The sequence below is a fragment of the Dromiciops gliroides genome, chromosome 4 (genome assembly GCF_019393635.1).
Source record: "Dromiciops gliroides isolate mDroGli1 chromosome 4, mDroGli1.pri, whole genome shotgun sequence".
Lineage (NCBI taxonomy): Eukaryota > Metazoa > Chordata > Mammalia > Microbiotheria > Microbiotheriidae > Dromiciops > Dromiciops gliroides.
The window spans coordinates 373852428-373879762 of NC_057864.1; the positions used below are offsets into that span (position 1 = coordinate 373852428).

The 27335-nt window shown below is 38.6% G+C and overlaps 1 protein-coding gene across 1 annotated transcript in view; it reads right to left on the reverse strand.

Annotated features, from left to right (window-relative positions):
* The window catches only part of MAP3K5 (mitogen-activated protein kinase kinase kinase 5), a 316674-nt gene that overhangs the window by 101597 nt on the left and 187742 nt on the right, over positions 1–27335 (reverse strand). Inside the window, exons 10-12 of the mRNA XM_043962348.1 lie at positions 26793–26946; positions 11694–11801; positions 663–712 (exon numbers count right to left, since the gene is read on the reverse strand). Of these exons, the coding sequence (XP_043818283.1) occupies positions 663–712; positions 11694–11801; positions 26793–26946 (312 nt within the window). The remainder of the gene's footprint in view (positions 1–662; positions 713–11693; positions 11802–26792; positions 26947–27335) is intronic.

Below are 27335 nucleotides of genomic sequence, written 5' to 3' on the forward strand. Positions count from 1 at the left end.
ACTATGTTTATGCCTTTAGGTGGCAAATGTTTGTTGACTGATTAAAATTAGTTCACCCTTTAATATTTTTTATTTTCCGTAGCAACATTTCACCCCCACTCCCCATTGTCTTATTTTTGATAGGTGACTGATTTTGTATCCAGTTCTTTTAAAAGTAAAATTTTTGTTGCAAACATAGCCTTCTAATAAGAAGAATATGAATAATAAGAACTGCTAACATTTATTTATGTTTATCTATGTTACTTATTAACAATCCTACTTCTTATGTGTCAGGATTTGTATTATGCTTTACAACTATTATCTCATTTGATCTTCACAACAGCCTTGGGAGGTCAGTGCTATAATTAACCTATTTTAGAGAAGAAAAAACTGAGGCTAACAGAGGTTGAGTGATTTGCCCAGGGTCACACAACTACAAAGTGTCTTTGAAAGAAAGTCCATTCTTCCTCACTCTAGACCCAACCCTGTATCTACTTTGTCCACTAGCTGCCTCAATTATCTTCAAAATTAAGATAATAAGACAGAACAGGGCTGGGTCACCTTCCATCACCAGAACACTAAGTGAAGTTCATTGATTGCATTCATTGTCATGATAGAACCCAACAAGACATGCCAGAAACATGTCTTATTAAGCTTAATAAAAGATATCAAACAAAACTTACCTTACTCCCCTGACGGAAGAGGCACTAAAATTCCACTCGTGAATACCTTTCTAAAACACACAGAAGGATCAAAAAAAAAAAAAAAAAAGGGAAAAGGGAAAAAGTTAAAAAAAAGAAAATAACAAATCTAAAACACAAAGGGAACATGAAACAAAACACATTTGTTTTCTTTTGTGGGATTTACCCAGTTAGGAGAAATATAAAGTTGAAATCTTTTGGGACCAGGACAAAGTGGAGGAGAGGTGATGACAGGGCTGAGTAGGACCATGGCCTATTTCCACTCAATGCTAGGTCCTGCCATCCAAGCTGCTGCAGCCAATACTATTTAGGGTCATCATGTGCACAAATAATTCTCCAAGAATACATTTAGTGCCTCTGGATGGACTCTGAATGGATTCTCTCGGGTCACTGGAGTTTTAATAGCTGTGTTAAACAATTACCTGGAGGACTGAGAGCTAGGGCAGGTTTCAAAAGTGCCTGGCACAAGCAGTTTCATGAAATTCTAACTAAATTTTCAAAAATTTAGGGCAAATTTTTATGGCAAGTTCCCCCCCCCCAAGCAATGAGGGTTAAGTGACTTGCTAACTAGTAAGTGTCAAGTGTCTGAGGTCAAATTTGAACTCAGGTCCTCCTGAATCCAGGGCTGGTGCTTTATCAATTGTGCCACCTAGCTGCCCCCAAAATTTTGAAGGGAAAAAACCATCTACTGCTCTAGAAAATTAAAAGAAACAAACATTAAAGGCACAGACATTTTCCTTTTGAGAAGCAAAGCTCTCATTTGAATGAGGTCTTTAATGATTTTTAAAGTACTGAGTCATCATCCTTTGAGATACATTTTCTCAGAGTCCACCAAAATGATCTTTTTCATCCTTTAAAATAAAATCCCTTAAAATAAAAACAAAAAAGCAAAGCAAAAACCAGAAGGGCCCAACCATTACTCTAATTAAATCAACATCAAAAGATTAAAAGGATATAAAATTAAATTTTTCTAAAATAATTTTAAACCTTAGAAAACAAATATAATGTAATCAGTACGTGCACTTGTTGCTGTAAAGGCAAACAAAATACATTTGTGAATTAACCCATATATGTATTTATATTTTTAAAGATATACAAAACCCATTCATGCCTCAATGAAATTTACTAGACTTGCTCACTTTTGTTATATATCTATATATCTATCTATATCTATATCTCCTTTACATTATTTCTTTTTAAAAGAGATACAAACACACACACACACACACACACACACACACACCTTACTGAAATTTACAAGACTGTTGACATATGTTATAAAAAGTATAGCCACAGTGAAAACAGGACTGCAGTAGGAAGAGGGTTTGAACTGAATCCAAGAAATCATTCTAAGCTTGGCTCAAGCAGGGTGACTATGCGCAAGTTACTTAACTTTTCTGAGCCTCAGTCACCTCATTTGTAAAATGGGGCTAATAAAACTTGCCCTGCCCATGATGGGGATAAAAATACTTGCCCTGCCCATGACACTAGGTTGTCACGAGGAAGGCAATTTACAGAGTTTAAAGTGTTATTTATGTAAATTGTTTTTTTTTAAAAATACAGTCTCACATACACAAACTAGTTGGTGTTGTGCCATGGGTAGCAAGGACAATTTAACAGCAAATTCAATCCTAATTTAACCAGACTCAAGAACTTTAAAATAAACAAGGAGATAAGCTTGGGCTCATCCTAGTTAAAAAACTCAACGATCAGGCAGGTAACTACTTTTTTGGCCAAGTAGTAGGTAAGGAAAACCTGGGGTCTGGACTGGTTCAGAACTATTTTCTTTACCTCAGCTATCAAACAGCCAAATTTCTGAGGCTTCCCATCTTCATCCTGTTCAGTTCAATTTTATACCTATTTATTAAGCCCCTAGAATATAGAGCGTACTAAGTAAAATGTTGGGGAATACAAAAATGAATAAGAAACAACCTTTATCCTCAATGTTTTGTCCTTAAAATCCTGTAAGGCAGAAAAGGCATGTATACAGATGGTGGAATAAAAAAGAGAATGGGAAATTCCTAAGGTAGATAGGCCATGAGAGATCCAAAGATCCATGGACACAGACATACAGCAACTACACACAAACACAAACACAAAATCAGTTAGTTCAACCTCTTAATTTTTCTGATGAAAAAAATTGATGCAGAGAGGGGTTAAGGGATCACAAAGTAAATAGCAGTGGGACAAGACCCCAGACGTAAGTCAAAGCTCTTTCCATTTCTCCATGTAGCTTATGAAATTCCGAATTTAAAAGTTCAACTAAGTATTTTTATCCAGTGATTTTTACTACTTCTTTGGTTTTATAATTAAAATTGTTTCCCCCCCCACACTTTGTCACATTGTTGAAAACAGAAGTATTTCCTTGCAATCTCTGACCACAGGATTTCAGGGAGAGCAAAGCAAAATTTAGTTTTACAATGGCTCCATAGCAACACAATCTCTATTGCACTTTCTAAAAGGAATGCCTAAATAATTGTCTCCGATTCCTAGGTTTATTAATCTCTCCTTCAGGTCTGTCTTTATACCTAGCAGCAGTACACTGCGTGGCACATGATAGGTACTCAATAATGAATGTTGGTGTAATTGAATTAGGGCATTTTTTCATTCTTCTTTAAACATTATACATAAAAGCTGATAAATTTGGCTAGAATCTTGGCTATACAATATCATGTCATAAATAGCAACTTGCAGTAATGATGGGAGCTCTTTCTGCAATTTCATTGATAGAAGGAATTAGGGTTTAAGAATACCCCTCTACCAAAAGCAAGTTGGTACATTCTCTGCAATTTATAGTCTTAGAGAGTTGGCTAGGGCACTGAGACACTGAATGATTTGGGTCAGAAATGAGACCTGAACCCAGGTTTTTCTGGCTCCCTATTCATTACACATACTGCCTTCCAACTTGTGATATATGATTTTAATGAGATTCATAAGCATGAATGATGTTTATGCACACACAAGTGTGTATGTGTGTGTGTATATATATGTATGTGTGTATGTATGTATGTATATCCTTATAAAATCAAAACAGATATGCTCAAAAGAGCCAAACAATCATTTCTGAGAAAGTTTATAGCTTCTTTTTCAAAAAGATTGCACACATTTTCAAATGAAGAAACTGAAAATGAAGATTTTGTCCATAATCACACAAATTGCAAAGCTGAGACTGGGATGTGGGTGTCCAGGATTCTCAGTGCAAGGCTCTCTGTACTACCCCACCCCTACCCGGCTTCTTCAAGAAATCATGAAAAAATGATTGAGTAAAGGTGTATATAGTGAAGAGACTATTTTTTGAATATCAACAATACTTAAGTTTCTTGGGGAACCAAAGTAAAAAGAACATTAAAAAATCTTTCAGGGAGAGCTCTTATGAAGCTTTCACTTTGACTCACTGAACCCACTACTGGCCATGTGCCTCCAAGCAAGTCAGAGGCACATAGGAGAGGTCCAACATATACCAAAGCATTCATAGTAGCAAAGAAATAAAGTAGGTGCCCATAAATTGGGGAATGGCTGAAAAAAAACACCCTATGATACGTTCATAATGAAATCTTATTGTGCAGTAATAAATTATACGTATAAGGAATTCTGAGAAACGTAGAGCGATGTTTTTATAAACTAACATAGTGTTAAATAGACCCGGGAGAACAATATATGCAGTGACGACCATGTAAATGAAAAGAAGAATATGAGGAGGCTGTCTGAGGAAAAGAAGAAGCAGCGAAATATACCTGAGAACAGATAATGCAACATACTGTCCCCTTGCAAGAAAAAGGAGGACAACCAGAACAGGATATTGTAGATATGGTCAGGTGCAGTCACTGTATTAGATATTTTTACTTAGTTGCTTTTATTTGTAGAAAGGAAAGGTTCAATTAGGATAGAGTGGTAGGGTTTGAAATATTTGTGATACATGCATAACTGTAACAGATCATTTGCCATCTTGGGGATGGGGGAGGGGAAGAAGGGAGAAAAATATGGAACTCAAAATCTTTCAAAAAATGAATGTTGAAAATTGTCTTTAGATGTAATTGGAAAAAACCAAAATACTATTAAGTAAATAAAATAAATGTGACATAAAGACAAAACGCATTGATAAAACAATTAAAAATAAGCTATTGCAGAATGCCCTTTCTTTGTCACCTTAATTCAAACTGATCTGTCACAGTTGTTAATATCTTTTCCTTCCTCATCCCCCCAATTTGAGGAGAAAATAAATTTTTAAAATTTCCTTCCATAGTTCTCTTTATAGTTTTTTTCCTTGTCTTGAAATATCCTTTTTCTTTGCTTCTCTAACAAAATAGGACTAACTAGCTGCTTGCCACTGGCTACAGTAAGATTGAGAGAAAGCTAGGTGGTACTCATTTTTCCACCATGGCACAATTATTATTACAGCATTACTTTGTTGTCTCTGGTCACTCCCCCTAGTCTAGGGACATAAGGCCCTTGGAACTCCAACATACATCCAGTCTCTTGGGATACGTGTGGTGAACTGAGTCACAGCAATTATGAGAAGAATTTGTGGACTTAAATTCCAAACTCAAATTTGAAAGGACTAAGAGTCCCAAATATAAGCTGTTTCTTGTTCACAGACAGACACATAACTTCCCTTAAAGCAGTTATTCATTCTAAGCAGCAAGGGAATACTGAAGGAAGAAATGTTTGGAGATCTGGGTTTCCATTAACTTTGCCACTGACCACTGTATGTGTAACTCTGGATGAATGAGTCAATCATTTTGTAAATACAGATGAAAATCTCAGAGACTGAAATTTATGAGAAAAGTACTAAGGAAGGCCCCAAATGTTCAGATAATTTTTAATTCCTTGTTTTAAAAAGGAAAAAAAGTGGGAGATGATTTAAATACGTGAGTAAATATGTATAAGATTTGTTATTTCAGGGTTTAGTTAATTTTCAGATAAACTGCAAAAAGGAATGTTTTGCCTTGATTTAGACAATAATGCCATTTTTTTATTGCCCCAACATAAATAAAACCTGATGAAGGGACTGTTTAATATATGTTATTTATTTACTTGAACCAGAGAGCAGCTAAAATAGCAATGAAGTAGACTGGATTTGTTTATACCTTGATCTCCATTGTCCATAGCCAGGTCTTATAGCCAGAGAACCATTTTTTCAATTTTCAATCAGTTTTTCAGTCCTGTCCAACTCTTTGTAAACCCATTTAGGGTTTTGTTTGTTTGGGGTTTTTTCGGGGCAATGAGGGTTAAGTGACTTGTCCGGGGTCACACAGCTAGTAAGTGTCAAGTGTCTGAGGCTGGATTTGAACTTAGGTCCTCCTGAATCCAGGGCTGGTGCTCTATCCACTGAGCCACCTAGCTGCTAAAACAAAGATATTGTAGTGGTTTGCCATTTCTTTCTCCATCTCATTTAACAGAGGAGGAATTGAAGCAAACAGCATGAAGTGACTTGCTCTGGGTCACACTGCTAGTAAATGTCTGAGGCCAGATTTGAACTCATGAAGAAGAGTCTTCCTGATTCCAAGCCCAGTGCTCTATCCACTGTACCACCTAGCTGCCCAACTACACAACTTCTCTACAACTAAGAAAAATGACACAATTCACAAATGAAGGCATAATAATAAGTCATATTTACATAGTGTTCTATTATTTATAATATACTTTTCACAAGCCCATAGGATTTAAAAAGAGAGGGGACCTTGATAATCTAAATCCAACTTGTGAAACCCCATCATTGTGTAAATTAGGAAAAAAGCCCAGGGAAATGACATGATTTGCTCACAGACATAAAGTAGTAGGTAGCCAAGCTGAAATTCAAATCCATATTCTGCCTCTAAATTTAACACTCTTTCCACTCTACCAGGAAGGACTGTTTCTACACATCATCCTAGTGACATCAGTAGCACAAATATTATTCTGCCAGTTTACAACTGAGGAAACTGAGGTTTAAGAGGTTGAGACAACTCTTCCAAAGTCATATAACAAAGTAATAGACAGAGCTGGGACTTGGACTCAGGTCTTCTGACTGCCAGTTCAGGCCTCTTTCCTTTAAACTATAAGAACTACACACAAATAGAGTAGATATTTTCATTAGAAGTTTTTAACATTTAAAACAAGCGTTTAGGGTGGCCAGCATAAAGAGAGGCAGCTATATAGACCTGCAGTACTCTTAAGAAAACATGGTGAAAATGTAAAGTTCAGACTAAATTCCTAAGCCTGTCTTAGGGATCAGGACAGGAGTTGTGAGTTCTTTAATTCTGGGAACTCTTAAGATGAGGAATTTTCTTCTACTGATGCAGGTGAGCATTTTTTCCTCTAACGTAGCATTTTAAAAAGTTACCCAGAGGTGGCAAGTAGGTGGCACAGTGGATAAAGCACTAGCCCTGGATTCAGGAGAACCTGAGTTCAAATCTGGCCTCAGACACTTGACACTCACTAGCTGTGTGATCCTGGGCAAGTCACTTAACCCTCATTGCCCCACCAAAAAAAAAAGTACATATATCACCCACATTAAAAAACGAATGAATGAAAGCATTGTAAAGTGTTAAATTATCAACCTGTGAAAGAACAAGAATTTGTTAGAAGCAGCTAGGTGGTGCAGTGGATAAATCACTGGCCCTGGATTCAGGAGGACTTGAGTTCAAATACGACCTCAGACATTTGACACTTACTAGCTGTGTGACCCTGGGCAAGTCACTTAACCCTCACTTCACTGGGGGAAAAAAAAAGAAAGAAAGTAACTCAGAGCAATGAGAGGTAAAGCAAAGGGGATATAAAGACAGTATTTTTAAGGCCTTCCTAGCTCCAAGGCCATCTATGTCTCTGAATTCTAACAATGTAACATTATAATAATACATATATATTAGCATATACATAAAGCACTCTTCAGTTACAAAAGATAAATTTAAAATGTTGCAATGTTAATCCAAAGAATCTTCAAGCAAGAGAGATAAAAAAAATGCTCACAAGTAGCTGGAAATGATACTCATTTTTCCAAATAACTCTGGCTTACTTTCTTTTCCTTTTCTTCCTTCCAATTATCCCTGGCTACTCTTTCTCATTCTCCTGGCTTTGCTTCATCTCCAAACTCTCTCACCCTGTTTTCTCCTTCCAAGTGTCCTTGGATAACTTTTCTCTTTCCATGCAGGCTTCCCAAAATCTCTTCTTCTTAACTTACAATTTTCTGTCTCTATCATTTCTCTCTGTTTTTCTGTTTACAGCTTGGATAGGCTGTGTCTTTTTTAAGTCATAAAAGTTTCTCCGTGCATACACACAGTATACCACACCCTTTCCCTACGCATACATATGTAACATTTTAAAAATAAAATTATGAGTATCTCATTCATATTCATACATACATTTATTTGTCACCTGTTTAATGATGGCATTTTTCTGGTTTCCACGTGCAACTTCAAAATTATCATGTCACAAACCAAATTCATTTTTTTCTCCAAATGATATACCCTCCAAAGTTACTAAATTTTGCCACAGTACCATGATCTTCCCAGTTACCTATGTTCAAAACTTTGGAATAAATCTTCGACATCCCAGTCCATGACACATATCCAATTAATCTCCAAGGACTGTTCAATTTGTCTTCAAAATGTTTCATGCATCCTTTCCTTTCCAGTTTCCTACTGTCCCCATCGTAGTCCACACATTAAAATCTCTCAAGTAGGAATCACTACAAGAGGCTCCTAGACAATCTTCTCGACTCTATACTCTAGCCTAATTTATCATGTTAAGTTTCTACCAGACTTTTGTTAAATTTTTTATAGTTGTGTTCCACTCTTTGTGACCCCATTTGGGGTTTTTTTCAGCAAAGATACTAGAGTGGTTTGCCATTTCCTTCTGTACCTCATTTTTACAGATGAGGAAATTGAGGCAAACAGGGTTAAGTATCATATGCAGGGTCTCACAGCTTGTAAGTGTCTGAGGCTGGATTTGAACTCAGGTCTGCCTGACTTCCGGTGTGGTGCTGTATCTATCCACCGTGCCATCTAGTTGTCCCAAGTCTGCCAGACTAATCTTCCTTAAATACTACTTTCATGGATCCAGTCCCCCATTCAAACACATCAGTGATTGCCCATTTCTGACCCCATCAAGTCTAGACTATCTCACCAGCCTTTCAAGTTTCAACATAATCTGCCCTCACTGTAGCTATCCTACCTAGGTCTGGTCACCTTTCCCCATATTCCCTCCTCTCCTGTGAGGCTAAAGTTCTCATTGTAGTGTGAATTTCATTCCTGTTTCTGGGTCTTTGTTAGAGTTCTGTGTGCCTTCCTTTAGTTGAGCCCTCTTTCCTCCCTTCCCCTGATAGCCCCAATGAATAATATTTCCTATCAGTCAAGGCTCAGCTCAAGTCCCACCAGCTCTCAGATGCCTTCCTAGACTCATTCAATCCTTAGATTTTCTTTTTTTCAAACATGCTTGAGCACTTGGACTCCTGACCACACAACTTAGCACTTAATCGCATATTGCATTCTACTTCTTGTCATGATTTGATGTGTTTATACCTTTTCTCTACACCTAGAGAATAAATTTTGGGGAAGTGAGGGCCATGTCTTCTGTTTCCTCTGTAGCCCTCCCCTAGTCTAGCACACACAACAAATACCTGTGGGCTCCTAGTAGCATAGATTTAGAGCTGAAAGTGACCTAGTTATTATCTAGATTTAGAGGAAGGAGCAGACAAGGCTCCTGTTTTCAAGGAACTTATTATCAAGTCACATAAAACAGAAACAACAAAAATGACAGAAAATCATATATCCAGGATATTATTTAATGCTAGATTGTGGGGCAGAGACTCTAAGTGATCCAGGAGGTCTGAGTAAAGAGAAATCAGTAAGGTTTGGATTAGCCAAGGGAAAGGTGGGTCTTGAATGATAAACTTTAATTTATAAGACATACTTGACTAGGTAAAGGGGAGAAGGGAAGCTATCTCCGCTAAAGTAAGAGGCTTGCAAAAACTCAGAAACAGATATATATAGAAATACAAACATACACACCACCTGCAACTATCCTTTGCCTCCTTCGAAAGTTCTTGGTTATCAAGCTTTGCAGATCATAAAGCTCTCTTCTGAATAATTTAGTACAAAGAATATTTTCTCCCAGTCTTTATCCATATATGTCATTCATGATGAAAATGAAACAGACACTTCCTCAAGCCTGGGGTGACTGCCACTGTTACATGACCTGAATGGGATGCTTGAGTGGAACTGCTTTGCTGTCACCACCATCAGCCATGGAAGCACATTTAGGACACCTCCTAAGGATCTGGATTAAGATTCTTTCCCCAGCCTTAGCGAGATTGAGAACATTTCTGTTGCAACAGGGGGCACGGAATGGATTTGTGGTGACAGGAAGAATTGTCAGCAGTGTTTATCCTGGGAATCCTGAGGTGATACTTAAAGTCTTAAGTTGGTAGTGGGTGTTCACGTGTGGTTTTTGATATGTTTTTTCCCCCAAGAAATGGGATGGATGGCATCCCATGATTTCAATTAAAAATGAATAATGAAGAGGAATAATTTATGTCAGTGATTAATGTGATAAGAAAAAACAAAAATGCAATGCTTTCAAACTCTCCAAAAATTAAACGGGATGATCTCCTACCTCATCTTTCATACCATCTTTAGGCTTAACAACTAAAGTTCTCTGAGGGCAGCCAGGGACTGTTTCTTAAACATCTTCATATTCTGAAAGTCTTACCACAGTGCCTTATGCATAAAATGTACTCACTCAGTAAAGGCAGGCAGCTCAGAAAAGTGAAAAGAACTCTGGACTACAGACCAGAATACTTAGCTGTTAGTTCTAGTTCAGTCAGCCGAAGAGTAGCATGGTGGATAGAGTGCCAGACCTGAGTTCAAATCTGGACTTGGACACTTACTAGCTGTGTGACCCTGGGCAAATCACCTAACCCTGTCTGCTTCATTTCCTCATCTGTCAAATGAGCTAGAAAAGGAAACAGCAAGCTGTTCCAATGTTTGATTCCTACAAGGTTGGGAGGAAAGTGCTATTATTACCCTCAGTTTTACAGATGAGAAAACTGAGGCAGACAGATGTTAGCATATATGTTATATATGTTGGGGTCCTGAAGAGTTGGCCACAACAGAAATGAGTGAAAAACAGCAATGACTTAGCTAAGTTATGTTAGGCTAGAAACTCTAGCTCTCTGACACTACCTGGTTCACATTGGGCAAGTTTCCCTGGGTCTCAGTCTTTTTATCCATATAACAAGGATGTTGGATGAAATGGCCTCTGAGATTTCCTCTGTATCTATGAATTTAGAGCTTTCCTCCAACTACATAGGAAGCTATATGTTTTTTGTATGTTTTTTTCTACCTATATGAGCCAATGGTCACAGTGTAACAGTATTTACTATCTCTATAATGTTTTGAGGTCTCTGCCCTACTGGGGACATGAAAAAGGGGCTGAAAGAATCCACAGCATAAGCTAAACTGGCTTTATGCAGCATGATCTTCCCGAAGGTGAGACAAAAGTACTTTTAGAAAAGGCCTCGGGGCAGCTAGATGGCGCAGTGGATAGAGCACCGGCCCTGGAGTCAGGAGTACCTGAGTTCAAATCCAGCCTCAGACACTTAACACTTACTAGCTGTGTGACCCTGGGCAAGTCACTTAACCCCAATTGCCTCACTAAAAAAAAAAGAAAAAAAGAAAAGGCCTCTTTGGACACATTTCATATCTAGGATATGAGTTCACATAGCATCAGAGAAGGACCAAAGGAAAATGTTAAAATTTTGAGACTATTTTGTACAACTCTATTTAAAAAACAACCAAATAAATCTTTTCTATAATTTAGTAAATACATATAACTCAAAACACTGAATGTTGGTTGTGCCGTACGTAGTTGATTATGCCAAAATAAGCAGAGTCCCAAGCACATTTTTATCAGCTAGGAACAGGGTTGTATTTTGTTTTGTTTTTCTGATTGTACTTAAATGTTACAGGGGCTTAATTCCTCTGCAAAGCAAACTTCTCCACCAATAGTCCAGTTCTAGCAAATGGAATCATTTACCTTGTCATCCGGAAGCACATGCCAGATGGATATCGTCTTTTCATCAGCTTCATTGTTGATAGACAAATAGGAAGGTTGATAGATTTTTGTTGGTTCTAAAATCAAAACCTTGTAAATATAAGACAAAGAAATTCATATTTCAGTGGCTTATGAAAATCAAACCGGATGAAAGTCATATAAAACCCCAGAAAATATAGGTATATCAAAACATCCATATATTAATTTTTTTTAATTATTTTATTTTCAATTCCAGGAACAGAACAAAACTCAAATTGGGCAAGAGGAACATTATAAAACACCAAAACATCTATATGTAACACATCTTAATAGCTCCTACCTCAATGGGTTGTTGTGAGGATCAAATGAGATAATAATTGTAAAGCACTTAGCACACAGTGCCTGGCATATTGTAGGAACTATAGAAATGTTAGCTGCTATTACTGTTGTTATTTACATGCACATAAACATATATATATACACACACACACACACATATATCCAAATGTGCGAATTTGGCCTGGACCTGAAATTTCATTCATGCAAGGAAATCTTGGCATAGAAATTTCCTCTGTAACTTACAGCCTTAGATAATTTCCTGAAGTAGTGAGGGGGTTAAGTGACTTGTTTATCACACATACAGCACGCATGCATCAGATGCAAGAACTGAAGCCAGTTGATGCAAAATAGACAGAATAAGAAATTTTCCTGACACTAAAGCCACCTTCTATCGATTTTTCCATACTGTCTCTTTCTAGATGAAAAATTAGTAGGCTAGAATTCAGTGATATTTCAGGGGCCCACTGTTTCAGTAGAAGTAATTTTAAGTATCTTATTACTGCAACTGAAAAAGGGCTTGCATTTTTATATTTTATCAAATGGGATAATACGTGTATACTGCTTTGCGAATCTTAAAGTACCATGTAAATTCTGGTTATTAGCAATCATCATTATAGAATTACACCATGACCATAAAGCTCAACGATAACTGGGATCTGCAATTCACCATCAGGACTCAGCTGCCCTCTCACCTTTGACCTTCCTTCTGTCATGCTGGCCTCTTTTCCCATGGGTGAGTTTTTCTCAAAGTGCCCCTATTTGGAAGATAGGCACAGGCAAGCTGTGTAACATTCTCCTCCCAGCTGGACTGACTTTCTAGACTTTGTCACTATTCCCCTGAATGGGAACCTTGTTCCTTCCTTCCCTTTAAAGCTTTCTTTTTTGTTTTATTTGCATTCCCAACGTTTAGCATGGTTCCTGGTCCACAGTAAGTGTTTAATAAATGCTTGTTGTCTTCTTCTTCCTTTTTTTTTTTTTTGGCAGGGCAATGAGGGTTAAGTGACTTGCCCAAGGTCACACAGCTAGTAAGTATTAAGTGTCTGAGATCAGATTAAACTCAGGTCCTCCTGAATCCTGGGCTAGTGCATTATCCACTGTGCCACCTAGCTGCCCCCTTGTTGTCTTCTTGATGATGAATTTTCACTGGAGGAAGACTGGGGGGAGAAACATCGACAATCTGTATATTTTTTTTCAGCTATACCCAGAAGTTAAGTATTTTAATAACATTTTAATAGAAATATGGGGCAAAATTTTAAAACATAAAGAATCAACGTCTTTAAGTTCTGTGAAATGTGGATTTGGCAGAGAAACACAGAAGTGATAGGAAAATAGGGGCAGCTAGGTGGCACAGTGGATAGAGCATTGGCCCTGGAGTCAGGAGTACCTGAGTTCAAATCCGGCCTCAGACACTTAATACTTACTAGCTGTGTGACCTTGGGCAAGTCACTTAACCCTAATTGCCTCACTAAAAAGAAAAAAAGAAAAGAAAAAAAAAGAAGTGATAGGAAAATAGACAAAATGAGAAACTGTCTATACGTCACAAAACCGAGAAACAAAATAATCTGTAAAGAATTATTCACTTATTTATTTCAGGAGTTCTTGATCTCATGATCCTTACTATACAAACATAGATATGTGGTTTTTCTATCCATCTAAATGTTCCAAAAACATTTTAAAAACACAATTTGTTATTGTTAGTGGGAGTTATGTATACATTTAGCTATGGTGACATAAAAAAACAGATTTACTTCTCAGGGACTTCTGTCTTCAGGAGCAAACTGGAACTTTCAGAGATGATATATTTAGTTTATTTGGGAATATGACTATGCTACATTTCATTTTGGATTCTGAATGGGAGTTGAGATGGTCTGCTTCTTTCTGGTTGGTACCTCACACTCTGAAAGTATATGAGGCACTAAGACACAAATCTTATTCCAAAACACCATCTAAGCATCCAAATGATTTATGGAGTTGATAATATCCAGCTTTCACATAAAGACCTAGTGATCACAATTCACAGCTTAAAAAAAAAAAGACAAGTCTACATATGGCACAGAGAAATTGGAACAGTCATTTTCCACTTTCCTTTTCAAAATTCAAAGAAGTGCTTTGAACACATTATTTCCTAGAATTGATGGTGTATCTAATGGAGTCTTTTAAATAAAAAGGGGGGGGGAGGGAATCCTCCACATGGCTTTGGGGCATGACAAGAAGGGGATCCAACCATATGACTCATTGTGGTCTAAGAATACAGATTAAGGGGGACAACTAGGTGGCTCAGTGGATAAAGCACCGGCCCTGGATTCAGGAGGACCTGAGTTCAAATCTGTTCTCAGACACTTGACACTTACTGGGTGTGTGACTTAACCCTCATTGCCCTGTCCCCCCCCAAAAAAAAATAAAAAAAGAATACAGATTAAGAAGAAAGCCTGAATACACAAGGATATGGGCTATAAAAACTGTTCCTAACCATAAACACAGTGTATTTGTTTATCTTAAGGTCCACTATAGTACAAGGGAAGGGAGCAAGCATTTATTAAGTGCCTACTATTTGCCAGCACTGTAATGAGTGCTTTACAAATATTATCTTATTTTATTCCTACAAGCTTGTGAGGAAAGTGCTATTATTACCCTCAGTTATACAGATGAGAAAACTGAAGCAGACAGATGTTAAGTGACTCGTCCAAGGTCACAGAGTTAGTCAGTGTCTAAATTTGGATTTGAATGCAGATCTTCTTGTCTCCGTGCCCAACACTCTACTGTGCCACCTAACTTCCTATATCAATACCATACCATAAGATTTAGTAATAATACAGTTAAAATGGATAGATGAACAATGAAATTCTAGAAGCAAAAGTTATTTCCCTTGAAGAATAACAAAATTTGGGTGCACAAAGATCTATTTCTTTCCCATTTCCTGGGAATTAAATACAGGTAAAACATACCATGAATAAATTTCTTAGAAGATTCAGGTAAAATGCATATAAAATACCAATACCATATCCTCAAACAGAAATGCGGCATGACATTTATTCATTGCTAAAATCCCTCATTACTCTAAAGTGATATGATATTAGAAATATTCAGTATCTTATGGAACTGAAAAGTAATGTGCTCTGGTATAATGAATACAAGACCAGGTTTGGAGTCAAGAACAGGATTCAAATGTGCCTCTGACACATACTAGCTGTGGGATCAAGAGCTACTAAGTCATTTAGCCTTTCAGTGCCTCGGGTAATTTGACGTCATGGAGGAGCTGCTGATCTAAATCAGTGGAGAGAGTTTCCAGGCTGAGTTTTTCTGCACGAGTCCCTACCAGAAATCACACCTCAGGGCCAGAAAAATAGAAGAAATTGGTAGTACATATGAAACTAAGTTTATAACTTTATTATATATTTAAAAGGAACAGCAAGCTGTACATAAGAGATTTGCAGTTTTATGTGCAATCATCTTTTTTATTATACTATGTTATGAAAATGCTTGTTTTATTCCATAAATTAAAAACAAAATAAAATAAAATTTAAAAGAAATTTCAATGGAATTGGAAAAATTAACATCAGGGAATAGAATACTGATCCCTTTCAAATACCAAAGATTTCTCTGACTAAATAGCATATTCTTGTAATTTACATGATAGATGATTAAACAATTCTCTTCAGTGTTACTGAGTGGTGGCATCAGATTTTCGCATCACAAATTCTGTTGTTATTAATAATTCAAATATTGCCAGTAGATAAACACCCCAAATTGGGTGTTTTCCTGTCTTTTACTGTGTTTGTTTATTTTGGGATTGGGAGGAAGAGTAAGGTTGCAGTTAAAATATTGCCAATTGTGCCATGCCTTGGATGACTCCCACCATCATATATGCTACTGAACAATGGTGGGGAAAAAAATCACACAATCATTCTGACTGTGTCTGCTGCAAATATAAGTTACACAACCTCAACTGGGCTCTTGCTGCAGTTTGGTAATCCTTCTATACCTCCCTTAACAACTCACTTCCCACTGTCCACAGTGGCTCCTGCAAACTTTTTCAGCTCTCCTCAAACTTCTCACGGCTCCCCCTCCTCCCACCTAGCTGAGAACCTTATCTCATGTTTTACAGAAAAAAACACTAAGGTCATTCAATGTGAGATCCCTTTTCTCCCCTCTTCATCTTCTATTACTCAGATGCCTTCTATCATTATCTCCTCTTTCACATGGCGAGGTACCCTTATTCCTTACCCTTTACATACACAAGTAATACCATTGCATCCCACAGGCTCCAACGGATTGCTCTTTTTGTCATCCTGTCTATCACTGACCTTCAGTCTTTCCCTTGTTGTCTCCTTCTCTACTGCCTACAAACATGCCCATGTCTCTCCCATCCTCAAAAAAACCCTCACTTAATTCTTCCTTCCCCACTAACTACTGTCCTATATCTCTTCTGCCCTTCATGGCTAACTGGCTTGAGAGAAAGCTGTCTGTAATAGATGCCTCCTCTTCCTCTCCTCACATTCTCTTCTTTTCTTTTTTTTTTTTATTTTTTAGTGAGGCAATTGGGGTTAAGTGACTTGCCCAGGGTCACACAGCTAGTAAGTGTTAAGTGTCTGAGGCTGGATTTGAACTCAAGTACTCCTGACTTCAGGGCCGGTGCTCTATCCACTGCGCCACCTAGCTGCCCTCCTCATATTCTCTTCTTAATCACTTATTATCCAGCTTCCAACTTCATCATTCCACTGCAACTGCTCTCTCCGAAGTTAACCTTAATTGTCAAATCCATTGGCCTTTTCTCAATCCTCATTCTACCTGACCTTTCTGCAGCCTCTAACCCAGTTGAATACCCTCTTCTCCTGGATACTCTTTTCTCTCCAGGTTTTCAGGACACCCCTTTCTCCTGGTTTTCCTCCTACCCATCTGACCACTTCTCTGTCTCCTTTACTGGATCCTCCTCCAGATCACACCCTCTAACCATAGGCATCCCTGGGTTCTTTTCTTCCTATGTATTAATTCACGTGATGATCTCACTAGCTTCCATGGATCTAAATTAACCATCTTCACGCTGATGATTCTCAAACTCACCTTTCCGGCCCCAGTCTCTCTACTGACCTCCAATCTCACATCTCCAGCTGCCTTTTAGAACATCTCTACCTGGATGTCCAGTAGACATCTTAAACTCACCATGTCCAAAACTGAACTCAAATTCTCTCTGTCTAAACCTTCCCCCTCTGACCTTCCCTATTACTGAGGCCAACACCACTCCCCCCCCCCCCCCCAGTCCTCATCAGCAGGCCCTCATCACCTCACACTGGACTACTGAAAAAGCCTGGTGGTAGGTCTGCCTGTCTCAGTTCTCTTCCCCACTCTCATCCATTCAGTCACTAACATGATTTTCCTAAAGCGCAGGTCCAACTATGTCACTCCCCTACTCAATCAACTCCAAAGACTCCCTATCACCTCCAGGATCAAATACAAAATATCTAGCATTCAAAGTCCTTCATAGCCTAACTCCTCCCCAACTTTCCAATCTCCTTATACTTTATTCTTGACTATATAGTCTTTTTTTTTTTTTTTGGTGAGGCAATTGGGGTTAAATGACTTGCCCAGGGTCACACAGCTAGTAAGTGTTAAGTGTCTGAGGCCGGATTTGAACTCAGGTCCTCCTGACTCCAGGGTTGGTGCTCTATCCACTGTGCCACCTAGCTGTCCTGACCATATAGTCTTTGATCTAGTGATACTGACCTTGCTGTTTCACAAACAAGACACTTAGCTGTGGGCATCTTTCCTGGCTGTGTCCACCCTTAGAAAGCTCTCCCTCCTCATTTCTGCCTCCTGGCTTCCTTCCAATCTCAACTGAAGTCCAATCTTCAACAGGAAGCCTTTGCCAATCCTTATTCTGGTGCCTTCCTTCTCAAAATTATTGCCTATTCATCCTGTATGTAACTTGTTTGTACATATTTGTTTGCTTGTTGTTTCTCCCATTGCAATGTGAGATCCTTGAGGGCAGGGACTATCTTTTTCATCTTTTTGTATTCGTAGCACTTAGCACAGTAGGTACTTAATAAATATTGAGTGCCTGCCTGCCTGAATTATTACTCTCTACTGCTTTTCCACTTTGTACACTATTTGAAATGACAAGAAATACATTACATAAGCCACCCAATGGTTAAGAAAAAAACAATAAAGGAGGAGAACATGTATATACCTGCAAAATCAGATAGAACCATCTTGAGCACATTACACAGATTCTTCTTGTTAACTGATTTCTGGTCTTAGATTATAGGTCAATCTAAGTTTACTGCTAACCTGATATTCCTTAAATAAAGGGGGAAAAGTAGTAGTTGACACTTTCACTGGAGCAAAGGCCCACTAAGGATAACATATTTAGAAGAACCAACATAGTTTTCTAATGTAAACAGGTGGTGGTGGGGTGAGCAGCTAGGTGGCACAGTGGATAAAGCACTGGCCCTGGATTCAGGAAGACCTGAGTTCAAATCCAGCCTCAGACACTTGACACTTACTAGCTATGTGACCCTGGGCAAGTCACTTAACCCCCACTGCCCCCATTTAAATAAATAAATAAATAGAAAGTAAACAGGTGGGTTTTTGTTTTGTTTTGTTTTCTATTTAACCAAAGGTAACATCACTAAGATAGCTTAAGGTACCACTTTTTGAAGGAAGAAATAAAAAGAGAATGGAGAAGTGAGAAAGCAAAAAAACCAAACCAAACCAAACCTGGATATATCCAGCTAATCAATTCTTTCCTAATTAAGCTTACAGCTAAGAGCAGTTTTGCCTTGTGCCTTCAGGCTCATTCTCAGAAGATTGGCTAAGAAGGTGGCAGTAAAATAAGTGGAAATAAATCAAATTGTTCAGTGCTTTTCAACATTGGTCATCTTGGTCTGCTCTATTCTGAAGACAATTAACAATCATCAGTACCTTTCCCCTATTTGCAGCCCTCAAAAATGTTGGCTAGAAAGTGCTCCGACACTAACTAACAGATAGGCTATCTTTAGAGTGGTTAACACAGGACCAAAAATCTTTGGGGTCACGTCTCTTCATAAGGCAGAAGGTCTTGTGATTAAACAGTTGTTTTCCTCCTCAGGTACTGGAGCTGCCATCTCAGTGGAACCTAGTCTTTACAGTCATAGTGACACTATAGGATTAGGGCAACTCATTTCCCCACAACTTGGTAATATGGGAGGGTGCAGAAGAGGAAGACACTGAATTAAGTTCTAGGGGGAAAAAATCAGCTCATGGAATACAGCTGGTTCTTGACATCTTAGTTCGCTCAAGAGCTAAAACTAAATTTGAACCCCATCAATCCAATGTTTCAGCAGAAGGGGAGAAAAAGATTAAGCGGGATGATGGTTATTTGAAGTGAAGAAATCAGGGTAAAAGGTAGTTGAACTTGCAGGCCCTTAAACACAGATAGATAGAGGTTAGGATGGATTCAAGCTTTCTTGAACTGGACTCTGCCCCATGTCTATAACTGGTCCTAACATAGATTGGGTGAGGGGACCTTGTCACAAAATCTCTCAGTTAACTGAAAACAACTTAATTAGTAAGCATCTGTTAAGTACCTACCAAAAAGCACCAGGCACTAAGCTAAGTATTGGGGACAGAGATAATGAAACAATTCCTGGAGCACATAACTATAAAGAGAATAAATATAAGTACATACAAGATAGTTAGGGAGGGAGGTGGGGAATTAAGCAGCTAGAGCATCAGGAAAGGATTCCCGCACAAGCTGAACTGTGGTGTTTTCTTTTTTTTAATTTATTTTTTGTGGGGCAATGAGGGTTAAGTGACTTGTCCAGGGTCACACAGCTAGTAAGTGTCAAGTGTCTGAGGCCGGATTTGAACTCAGGTCCTCCTGAATCCAGGGCTGGTACTTTATCCACTGTACCACCTAGCTGCCCCTTGAACTGTGTTTTGAAGGAAGAGGTGGGTTCAATGAGACAGAGATGAAGATGGAGTTCATATCAGATGTGGGAGATAGCCAGTGGAAAGGCACGGAGGTGGGAGACGTAGTGCCCTGTGTAAGGAATGGAGAATGGATCAATTTGACTGTTTTACAGAGTGCAGGAGGGCAAGTAATATACACTAAAACTAGAAAGACAGATTGGACCTAGATTGTAAAGGGTTTTAAAGCTAAATGTAGTATTTCCTATTTGATCCTAGAGGTAAGGAATCCACTGGATTTTAGTGAGTAGGGGGTGACATGGTCAGATCCATGAAAATCATTCAGGCAACCATGTGGAGGATAGATTCAAAAGGAATGATACATATCAGGGAATCCAATAAGGAGGTTGTTGAAATAATCTGGGCTGGAAGTCATGAGGATATGGACTAAAGTAGGAAGTGTGTGAATAAAAAGGAAGGGTCAGATGTGAGAAGTACAAATGGAAAATGGGGTCAGGGAGAATAGAGAGTCAATGATGACAACAAGGGTACAAACTTGAGAGGCTGCCTTCAACAGAAATAAGGAAATCCATAAGAAGGGTGGGTTTGTGGGAAAGGTTAATGAATCTTGTTCTGGACAAGATGAATTTGAGATGTCTTTAGTCCATCCATTTTTGAAATGTCCAGTAGCAGTCAGAGATGTGACACTGAAACTTAGTGAAAGGTTTCTTGAAGAAGGTGAGATTTCAGCTGGGACTTGAAGAAAGCCATGAAAGTCATGAGGTAGAGTTGAGGAGGGAGATCACTCCTGGGATAGGGAGCAGCTGGTGAAAATGCACAGAGTAGGGAGATATTTGTGTGTGAAGAATAGCAAGAAGATGAGTGTCATTGGGTTGTAGAGTACATGGTAGGAGAAGCACAAGAAGAATGGAAAGGTAGGAAGGGTCCAGGCTATGAAAGGTTTTAAAAGGGTCAACTAGGTGGCACAGCAGATAAAGTACCGGCTCTGGAGTCAGGAAGACCTGAGTTCAGATGCAGCCTCAGACACTTGACACTTACTAGCTGTGTGACCCTGGGAAAGTCACTTAACCCTCATAGCCCTGCAAGTAAGTAAGTAAATAAATAAATAAATAGGTGAATAAGTGAATGAATGCATGAATGAACAAACAAACAAATAAATAAATAAGAAAGGTTTTAAAAGCCAAAGAGCATTCTATTTGATCCTGAAGATAACAGGGAGCCATTGTAGTTTACTGGGGGATAAAGTAGGATAGGGTAATAGTGTGTGATATGGTTAGTCTCATGCTTTAGGAAGAACATTTTGGTAGCTTACTGGAGGATGGATTGAATTTGCTTTGCTTGATTATGTATATTTCTTACAAGGTTTTTATTTTTTTTTTGAACAGAAGTCAGAAACAAAAGAAGTTCTGGGAATAATTTCCTCCTTACTCCAGGAAAAAAAAAAGAATACACAGAATCACAGATAAGCAGGAGAGCTTTCAAAGTTATATGCTGAATTCTTTAAATACCCAAAAAAGAAAAGCAAGCTTTATATAATGGAGACTTGCAATTTCATGTACAATTACCCTCCCGTTCTCTGAAATATGAAGATGCTAATTCTTTGGTGTTTGTAAAGTTAAGAATAAAAGTAAAATAAAAATGCTAATTGGTTCAGAGTCAAGAAAAGGTCATCAGCATATTCCACCAGCAGCTGACCATTCTTACTCTTTGGTTCTAGCCCTTCACAATCCACCTAAGTATACTAGAATCCAACCCACATCCTTCCATGTTTTCCATAAATGTAGCACTAGAAATTTTGTCAAAAGCCTTACTATCATCTAAGTAAGCTATTACCTATAGCATTCCTCTGTTCTGCTATTCTAGGAACCATGCCATAAGAGAAAAATAAGATTAGGTTGGCATGACCTGTTCCTGATAAAGCCTTAACAACTCCTGATTATCATTATTTCCTTTCTTGGGATGTTTACTAAGTATCCCTTTAAGACTGTGCCCTCAGATTTTCCCAATAATCAATGCCAAACACACTGGCCTGGAGTTAGCAGAGTCTATTATCTTCCCTTTTGGGGAAAAATTAGCGTATTTTCTCTTTTCCAGTTTCTCAGTACCTCTCTTATTCTCTTTGATCAAAGAGAACATGTAAGTACCACTATCTACTAGTTTTGTTTTTAAAATTACTTTTTGAAGTTATTATAGAAAAACCAGGCAGTCTTCTAGTATCTTCCTGCCTGTCTTGTGCAGAAGTTCCCTGTTGAGTATTTTGTTTCTTCCCTTTCTAATCCAAAGATGATTATTTTTCCCCAATAAAATCAGAGTAAGAGTTGAGCAGCTCTGCTCTCTCTGTCACCTTCTATTATCACAAGCTGCCATGCTATCCCTTAACTGATCTCCCTCTCTCCCTCAATATGGAAAGGCAGGTTTTCACTTTTCCACTTCCTTTCCAATTTAACATCCTTTTGATGAGACTTGCAAGATTCTAGGCAAGCACAATTTTAACAGCCTTTATTAGGTGTGTTTTCTCTCTCTCTCTCTCTCTCTCTCTTTCTCTCTCTCTCTCTCTCTCTCTCCCTCTCCCCCACCCCCCTCCCTCCCACTTCTCCCCCTCTCCCTTGGGTTAAGTGACTTGCCCAGGGTCACACAGCTAGTACGTGTCAAGTGTCTGAGGCCAGATTTGAACTCAGGTTCTCCTGAATCCAGGGCCGGTGCTTTATCCCCTGCGCCACCTAGCTGTTCCCTACACTCCATCTCTTGAAAGGAGCCTGTCTTTCCTATATTGTAAGCAAAGGTCCAAATATATAAATCCCACTGTCAGACACCATCTTCTTAACTGGATGTTCATGTTCCAAATCTGCCTTTAATCACTAGGAATGATGATAATTTGCCTCCCTTGCTTTTGCAATTAAAACCCTTTCCCCATTTTAAAGGAATGCTTTAGTCTGTGTTATGATCTACAGTGTAGAGAGACACTCTTTGAGCTCCTTTACCTTCTTTTATAGGAGAGAGGTCTGCCTGATTACTTGGCCATGGCAGAAAAGATAAATGAGGTATACTCTATTTCAGGTCACTGTAAATTCTCCCTCCTCTCCATTCTCTCTGGAAGTAAAATCCCATTTGTCATTTTTGATAGTAGTTTTTGTTCCCAGCTCCTTTGGAGACCTAATCTTATAATTGTAACTCTCATCTCTTTGGCCTTTTTATAGCCATCCCAAACATCCTTTCCCTTGCCTTCCTACTTCCTTTCTCTCATTTGATTTCTTTCTCCCCCAGGTTCATTTTCACTTTGACTCCTCTCAAATTCCTTGTGCCCCCATCCACCCACTCTCTGGCTTTCTTCAAAATTTCATAGTCCTACAAATCTGCTTTCTCATTAGTTCCTCTCCTTCTTGGCTCCTCCTGCATCTGAAAGGCAAGTCTTTTGCCTTATCTAGCTTAGAAACAGGCCATCAGACTACTTACTGTATTCTCCTTGCCACGGCTCCATTCTCTGACCATCTCTACCCTAACCAGAAACAAAGATTGTACTCCTGGACCCCCTTGGCACTTCTGCCCCCCATCCCCATCTCAACCTCCTTCTTGCCATTCCCATTTATGTATTGTCTTTCCCTGTTAATTAGAATGCAAAGCCCTTCAAGGGCTGAGATGGCTTGTTTGCTTTTTTATGTAATTTCATGTTTAGCACAGTGCCCAGAAGATAGTAAGAGCTTGATAAATGCTTCCCTTGCCTCTCTGTCAACCATAAAGTGCTCCACTAATGTCAACTGTTATTTTTATTTCTCCTATCACTTTGCTTCTCCTTTCTCAATCTTGGTTGAAATATGAGAGTACTAGTCTGGCCAAAAAGATTTTGTGAAGTTTTACATCCAAATTTTTTTCTTCATTGATACTGTTTCACTGTAACATATCTTCTTCACACAGGTAGCTCTCTTCACACAATTTACTTTCTACCTTTTTCTCTACTTCAGGAATGCTTGCTACTCCTCTGTCCCACGAAAGATCCATTTTTCTGACCATTCTAATCAGTCTTGCATGGGAAGTTCTTCTTTTTTTTTTTAAGGGCAATGAAGGTTAAGTGACTTGCCCAGGGTCACACTGCTAGTAAGTGTTAAGTGTCTGAGGCCGGATTTGAACTCAGGTACTCCTGACTCCAGGGCCGGTGCTCTATCCACTGTACCATCTAGCTACCCTCCTCAGGTATATTTTAAAATATGTACTTTGCCATAAAGAAATCAAACTGTATTTTTTAAAAGATATTCTATAATTCAGACTAATTCTTACTGACCTGCTCCACAGTTAATCAGAATTATTAAGATTTTGCTGATATGTGTAACTTTGTTTTGTGACTTCTGAGAAACCCATCTTCTCAGTTAATTCAGCAAGTCAACCAGTCATGGGGCGTTCGCCTGGGACTTGATGATCCATGACCTCACCTGTTCCCACTTGCAACCAGAATGTTGCCCTTCAGACTAATGTTCAGCACCAGTCTAATGCAAGCTTTTACTCGATCTGGAAGCTTGGACTCTTCCTAGTTTGCATCTTCTCCAGGGTAAGAGAGGCAATTAAATTTCTATTTAGCTTAAAGGTTTTTCCTTTCATGATCCTGCTGAGTTACAGGCTGAATGACAATAAACAGAGGCCACGATAATGTCAATAATTCATTTAACCTCAAGCAGAGCCGACAGAAATTTGCAAGCCCCCATTTGCCATGGGGCACTCAGCTTACCGCTTTCTATACAGAATATGGAAAACAGAATTGGTCCCTTTGACAGTCACATGAATTTTAAGGAATCATCCTGGAGATACAGTCAACAGAACTCATTCATATCCTAAACAGCCAGCAATCAGGTTTGAATTGTTCTGCCATGGCAATGATACATGGCTTTCTAAAGTATTCCCAGAACTGTTGTTAGGCTGGGAGCCCAAACTGGCTGAGTGGGCTGACCATATACTCTTCAGAGAGAGGGTAGGGAGAATAACAGCTCTCCCTTACTGAAATGGGGAGAAAGATCAGACTGTCATCATTCATAACTTTATAGAAACTTCTTCAACAGCAGCCTGGTAAGATCCTAGAACATTTTATAAAAACCTTTATGAGCCTATTAGCATTATTTAGAAAGTTTCTATTAAAATCCAGGCATGGGCAAACTGGGCTAAGCCAAGAGTTAACATTTGTATTGGCAGGTGTTATGACTTCTTGTTTTTTGTCCTTCATTCTCAAAGAGGACCATGACATCAGGAGATGATGTCATGACTTGCACTGAATTGGATATAAGTGAGGGAAGGTTGTCCAAAGTCACCAACCTCACTCTCTCCTCTGAAGCCATTTGGGTCCAGTGGCAAGGTACATATCAGGATGCCTGGAGATGGCCCTAGATGTTTAAGGCAACTTGGGGTTAAGTGATTTGCCCAGGATCACAATGCTAGTAAGCGTCTTGAAGTGAGATGGGTTTTTTTTTTTTTAAGTGAGGCAATTGGGGTTAAATGACTTGCCCAGGGTCACACATCTAGTAAATGTTAAGTGTCTGAGGCTGGATTTGAACTCAGGTCCTCCTGACTCCAGGGCCGGTGCTCTATCCACTGCGCAATCTAGTTGCCCCTCGAAGTGAGATTTGAACTCAAGTCCTCTAAACATCAGGGCCAATGCTCTATCCACTACACCATGTAGCTGCCCCCCTTATGACTTATAATAAACTCTAAACCCCCAATGTTATTTGCTTCTGCATATTTCCTCCTCCCCCACCCCTACAGAAGAGGCCACACAAAAGAAAAAGAATTAATACTGCTTTTTCATTTAAGATTCTTTCTATTCACCAAAACTTAATTTCTTTTTTTTTTCTTGGTGAGGCAATTGGGGTTAAGTGACTTGCCCAGGGTCACACAGCTAGTTTCAAGTGTCTGAGGCTGGATTTGAACTCAGATCCTCCTGAATCCAGGGCCAGTGCTCTGCCCCCCCAAACTTAATTTCTGAATAAAATTTTATTTTCCAAAATATATGTAAAAACAAAATTTTAACATCAATTTAAAAAAAAACTTTGTGTTCCAACTTCTCTTCCCCCCTCCATTCCCACTCCCCACCCACAAGAACTCAAGCAATTCAAAACAAGTTATACATGAGTAGTCATGGAAAAATTCCCTTATTAGCTAGTTGTGAGAGAAAACAGTTAAAAAAAAACCCAAAACCTCAGATTAAGGAATTGTCAAAGAGGTAACGAAAAAAATGGAAATCCGTTTTCAGATACTATCAGTTCTTTCTTTGCAGATGGCAAGCTTAAGGTACTATAGAAAGGTTATGATGAACAGGATACTATCAGGAAAACCTGGAAAGACCTATATTAACTGAAGCAGAGTGAAATGTACTGTATACAAAATAACAGCAATAGTGGGGATGATCTGCTGGGAAGCATGTGGTTATTTTCAGCAAGGTAATGATCCAATATAACCATGAAAGACTTATGAAGATTGCAGCCCCAAACTTAATTTCAAGGAACATAAAGTACAAGTTAAAGCTTGTCAATTGGCAGGCGCATATATATATATGTATGTATACACACACACACATATATATGTATATATATATAAAACAAAATATAAAAATCAGAAAATCAGTAGTAACTTAGTTATATCCAATGAGTTCTTAGCTTTTTTTTTTGGTGAGGCAATTGGGGTTAAGTGACTTGCCCAGAGTCACACAGCTAGTAAGTGTTAATTGTCTGAGGCTGGATTTGAACTCAGGTCCTCCTGACTCCAGGGCCGGTGCTCTATCCACTGCACCATCTAGCTGCCCCTTTAGCTCTTTTTTTTTTTTCCTAAGGGAAAAAGACAAAATTAGAAATGAGATTCAAGTTGCATGAAGCATATACTTACCGGAAACCTAACTACTGTTACATCTGTCTTTGTGGCTTCAACCAGGAAATCCATCCAGAAATCTACAAGCTCTTGCTTGGCTCCATGTGGTTCTGTAGTTAGTTTCATAAAATGCTTATATATCAGAATGGTCTCTACAATAGACTTGAGGTACCTGCAAGTTAGAAAATTCAATCCAATTCAATAAGCATTTATTAAAAAACCTACTGTGTTCCAGGAGCTATGCTAGTTGCTTGTCCTTAAGGGCTGTTTACTGGAGGAAAATGACAAGCATACACATAAGTAAATTATTACTATCAACAACCCCAGTTTTGGGTGAGTTCAGTAAATCCCCAATAGTAGGGAGTTAGCCAACTATATGGGGGGAGCAGTGGAGAGAAAGAGGTGCACAAGTGACCTGAGTGTCTTGTAGATGGGGGAATTAGCTCATAAATTACTAAAGGTTGACTTTAAAAGGAAGGGATTAAGTATTTACATTATAACTACTATGTGCCAGGCATTGTGCTAAGCTTTTTTCTTTTAAACAAATATTATCTCCTTTGG